Raw genomic sequence first — 4,367 nt, 5'->3', positions numbered from 1 at the left:
TTGTCACAGCTTTTGGCAAGTGAACCAACCCTTTACGGCCTGAGTTTTTCTCTCTCTTCCTTCCTCCATCATAGCAGCCTCAACGATGCACTGGTCTGAACATTGTTTAGTTCCTGTACTTACGCTTTGACTAAGGATGGTCCTTCTCTCACTTAAAAAGTTATCCCTCCAGACTGGCTAGGCCTAGAAGTGAATGGAAAATATCTTAGTCTGCTCAAGCTCCGTAATAAAACACCACAGATCGAGTGGTTTGAACAACAGAAATGTGCTTCTCACAGTCCTGGAGACTGGGAAGTCCAAGATCAAGAACTGCGAAGTTTAGTTCCCGGTGAGAACTCTTCCTGGATTGCAGGCCACCTTCTAGTTGTGTCCCCACAGGAGGGAGAGAGCTAGCTCTCTGCAGTTCTTTATTATAAAGATACTAAATCTATCGAGTTAGGGCCCCACTCTGTTGACCTCATTTAACCTTAATTACTGCCTTACTCTACATGTAGTTACAGTAGGGGACACAGTTCAGACCACAGCAGAAGGTAATAGCCAGGAAGAAAAGTGACCTTGTTCAGCTTTCGGGTAACAAAGCCACACTTGCCCTCTCATCTTTCCACATAAACCAGAGAGCTCGGGGTTCCAAGGTACCAGAGTCTCGAGGGGAAGTGGGGGAAGGAGAGGTGGGAAGGGAATTAAAACGCGTTGAATATCTCACTTGCGGAAGGCCTGTGGGGCCTGTGCCCTCTCCTCACTGATTCTCAGAGCAGCCACACAGGAGAGACCATCTCGTTCTACAGCTGAGGAGACTGTGGCCGAGAGATAACGCGACTTGATCCAGACTGCCCCAGCAGTCTCTGGCAGAGCCAGACCTCAGCACTTTTTACCACACCACAGCACACTGCATGGGGGCAGACACACACAATGCACAGTAGGAATGAGCCCACTAGATTGGAGGGTGTAGCGAGCCCTAACTGGGGTATCTTCTCTGTCCCCTCAGAGTGAAATGGAGTAATAATGCTTCATCCACAAGGTCGTTCTGAGGATTAAATAAGATCACAGTGTGCACCTGTGGGCCCGGCCAGCACTAGCTAAACCAGGCCGGTTCCCTCCTTGGCTTTCCACTGAGAGCCCACACTGAGCTGGGAGGCAGCTTCACTGGAAATAATTCAGCATTTGCCAGCCTCCCACGTGAAAGATTACAGCGAACGAAAATGAATGAAAACTACATTCCTTTTACTCACCCAGCCAAAAAGCTGTGCTCTCCCAGTCAAGTGGATTTTAAAGCCAGTTGTAGAGGTGTCAAGCCCCTTGGCAGGCTGCAGCACTGACGGCCATTGTCCCCACTACCTCGGAACACCAGACCCAGCCTTCAAGCTTCGGGCTTCGGCTCTAGAGCTGGGCTCACCATCCACCCCGTTTCAGGGCCACCCTCATCTCCTCCTCTGGCTCGTGTCCCACATCCAATCGGTCCTGGCGCTCCTGTCGCGGCCAGGTCTCTGGGGTCAGGCCCCTCCTCTCCGTCCGCCCCGCAGGGCCCTGCTTAGGGTACTGAGCATCTCTCACCTGCACACACTGCTACAGCCCCCTTACAGTCTAACTGCTCCAGGCTCAGTTCCATGCTGCTGCCAGGCACCTTCCTGAAACACAGTTTATCCCATCTCCGTCCTGCTTCAGGACATCGCCCATCTTCCATCTTCCTTATGGCGGCATCCTCGATTTTCATGCCCCGCGCTGGCTCTCCTGCCATTCCAGGGCACTGCAGCCTTCACCTCCACTCCTTGAATGGGCTGCCCTGCCAGGAATGCCCCTCACCCTTCTCTGCCTCGCAAGATCCTCTTTGCTCTTCCCCCAAGCAACTCAAATGGTACCTAGTCTAAGAAACCTTCACTCCACACCCCCAAGGGAGAACTAATGCATCTTGCTGGTTTTCACAGCATTTTGTTGACTATTTTTCACATTGTATTACAATTAGCTGTATCCGCATCTGTTTTCCCCACCAGACTGTGAGATCCTGGAGAGCAAGCGCTGTGTTTTTATTCATCTTTATATTCCTTGTGCCTGACCCAACAGATGCTCGGTAAATGTTTGTTGACTGACTGAATGAGGTCTCTGTTCCATTTGTTGTGAATAAAGCTCTATGTGTTATAATTTATAGCCAACACTCAAATTATCTGAAAATTACCTATCTTCAATTTTTCTCGAGAGGTAGGAGAAAAATTTAAATAATTTCAATTAACATAATTTAAAAAAAAACTTTTTTTCTCTCTTCCTCTGTTAAAACCTGCAGGCTCCACACACAGCTTCCTCAGCTATGTAGATCTGTCTGTTGTATCTGCTTTGTCAGCAGGGTTGGGAATAAGGAAGAAGCCGCACCTGGCTTCATGGCTCGGATTTGTTTTCTTGGATGCTGAGATGGTTAATAAGCAAATCACCCTCAGCATTCAAATATACAGTTAATAAATCCTGAAAGAGATACAAATTAAAATCCTCCAGCACAGCCTGTAGGCAAAACCTGTGCTTTCTCTAATCCACCAAAGATTTTCTTTTCCACCATGGTATGTGGGGTTAGGACCAGATTGTGGGCAATATCGCCCTCTGGGAATGCAAGAGCTTCTCCTGCTAGAATATCTTCCCTTGGAGATTTCCTGACTCTATGCAAAGGATTTTAGCCAGAGGAGGAGTCATAGCAACTGGAGGTTGTGTGTACTCTGTTTAAATGACAACAGTACCTACCTGACCCCAAGCACTTGAGCTTCTTATCACAACCCAGCCTGAAGCGGAGAGTGTAGAAAAGTCAGTGGGGCCATCCTTTTGGACCTGGTAAGTCTAGAATCCTGCTTGTTTACTTCTTTTTTTTTTTTCCAGGAGCTGGTCTCTCCCAAATCAGTACTCTGACCAGACTTTGGGGGAGAGTTGAACCACACATACCATACAGAACTGAATACCAGATCAAGGCAGAGGCTAACACCCAGCTGAGGTCATGATGCTCTGCTGTCCATTTTGTTTCTTCCCAGGGGAAGCAGAAACAGGAGCAGCTGTGCTCTCAGAGGGAGCCTCCTAGGAGATGGAGAAGCTGGACACTAACGCCTCAGAGGAACAAGGACTCTGCCAGTTCTCGGAGGACTACAAGCAAATCTACCTCTCTCTGACCTACAGTATCATCTTTGTGATAGGGCTGTCCCTGAATGGCACTGTCTTGTGGCTCTCCTGGTGCCAAACCAAGCGCTGGGGCTGTGCCACCATCTATCTGGTGAACCTGATGGTAGCCGATCTGCTCTATGTGCTGACGCTGCCATTCCTCATCATCACCTACTCTCTGGGTGACAGATGGCCCTTCGGGGAACTGCTCTGCAGGCTGGTGCGCTTCCTGTTCTACACCAACCTCTATGGCAGCATCCTGCTGCTGACCTGCATCTCCGTGCATCGCTTCCTGAGCGTGTGCCACCCCCTACGTTCACTGCCCTACCGGACCCGCCGGCATGCCCGACTGGGTGCAGCCGCCACCTGGGCCCTGGTGGTCCTTCAGCTGCTGCCCACACTGGGCTTCTCCCACACAGACTACATCGACGGCCAGGTGATCTGCTACGACACGACCAGCCCGGAGTATTTTGATCAGTTTTTTGCATACAGCATGGTGCTGACGTTGTCCGGCTTTGTCTTCCCCTCCTTAGTCATCCTGGTGTGCTATGCGCTGATGGTGAGGAGGCTGACCATGCCGGAGGACACCCTCATGAGGACAGGCAGTGCAGCCCGGGCCAAGTCCATCCGGACCATCCTGCTGGTGTGCGGCCTCTTCACCCTCTGCGTTGTGCCCTTCCACGTCACACGCTCCTTCTACTTCACACTCCGCTTCCTGACTTCTCAGGACTGCCAGCTCTTGATGATGGCCAGCTTGGCCTACAAGATATGGAGGCCTCTGGTGAGCCTGAGCAGCTGCCTCAACCCAGTCCTATACTTCCTGTCGGTTGGGAACAACAGAGTCAGGCTCTTCCAGAAACTGAAGCATAACAATGTGGGTGAGCACCCAGCTGGAGCCCAGGGAGAGAGGCCCAGGGGTGGGCAGATCTGGGCACTGGCAAGATGAAGAAGTTTAGGGAAAACGACAGTGACTTGTTTGAACACAGTTGTGCTAATGGGAGAGAGACTCAAGATGTCCTAGTGGTGTCCTGCTAAAAGGGATTTTATATTGATGTTAAGAGCTTTTAAAACAAGAATTTGGAAAGAGCCACCAACACAAAGAAAAACTAGTATTTTAATGGGGGTTGACATTTATCTCCTGTCATTCAGGTCTTGGCTCAAACATCACATCCTCAGAAGCCACTCCAGCCCACCATAGCTAATTCTGAACTCTCTCCCCGTAATCCAGTCACTCTATTATA

At 50.2% G+C, this 4,367-nt stretch overlaps 1 protein-coding gene across 1 annotated transcript; it reads left to right on the top strand.

Moving 5' to 3' along the window:
* The first annotated feature begins 2,971 nt into the window (after nt 1-2,971).
* Nucleotides 2,972-4,082, top strand: LOC107513105 (P2Y purinoceptor 4). Its single transcript, XM_016149388.2, is given in 4 exon segments — nt 2,972-3,643; nt 3,646-3,944; nt 3,946-4,024; nt 4,026-4,082. Coding segments are annotated over 4 exon segments (1,107 nt in total).
* Nucleotides 4,083-4,367: the final 285 nt, after the last annotated feature.

This window comes from Rousettus aegyptiacus, unplaced genomic scaffold, assembly GCF_014176215.1.
Source record: "Rousettus aegyptiacus isolate mRouAeg1 unplaced genomic scaffold, mRouAeg1.p scaffold_m13_p_4, whole genome shotgun sequence".
Lineage (NCBI taxonomy): Eukaryota > Metazoa > Chordata > Mammalia > Chiroptera > Pteropodidae > Rousettus > Rousettus aegyptiacus.
The sequence above is the reverse complement of the archived record's forward strand: the minus strand, read 5'-3'. Positions and strand labels throughout refer to the sequence as shown.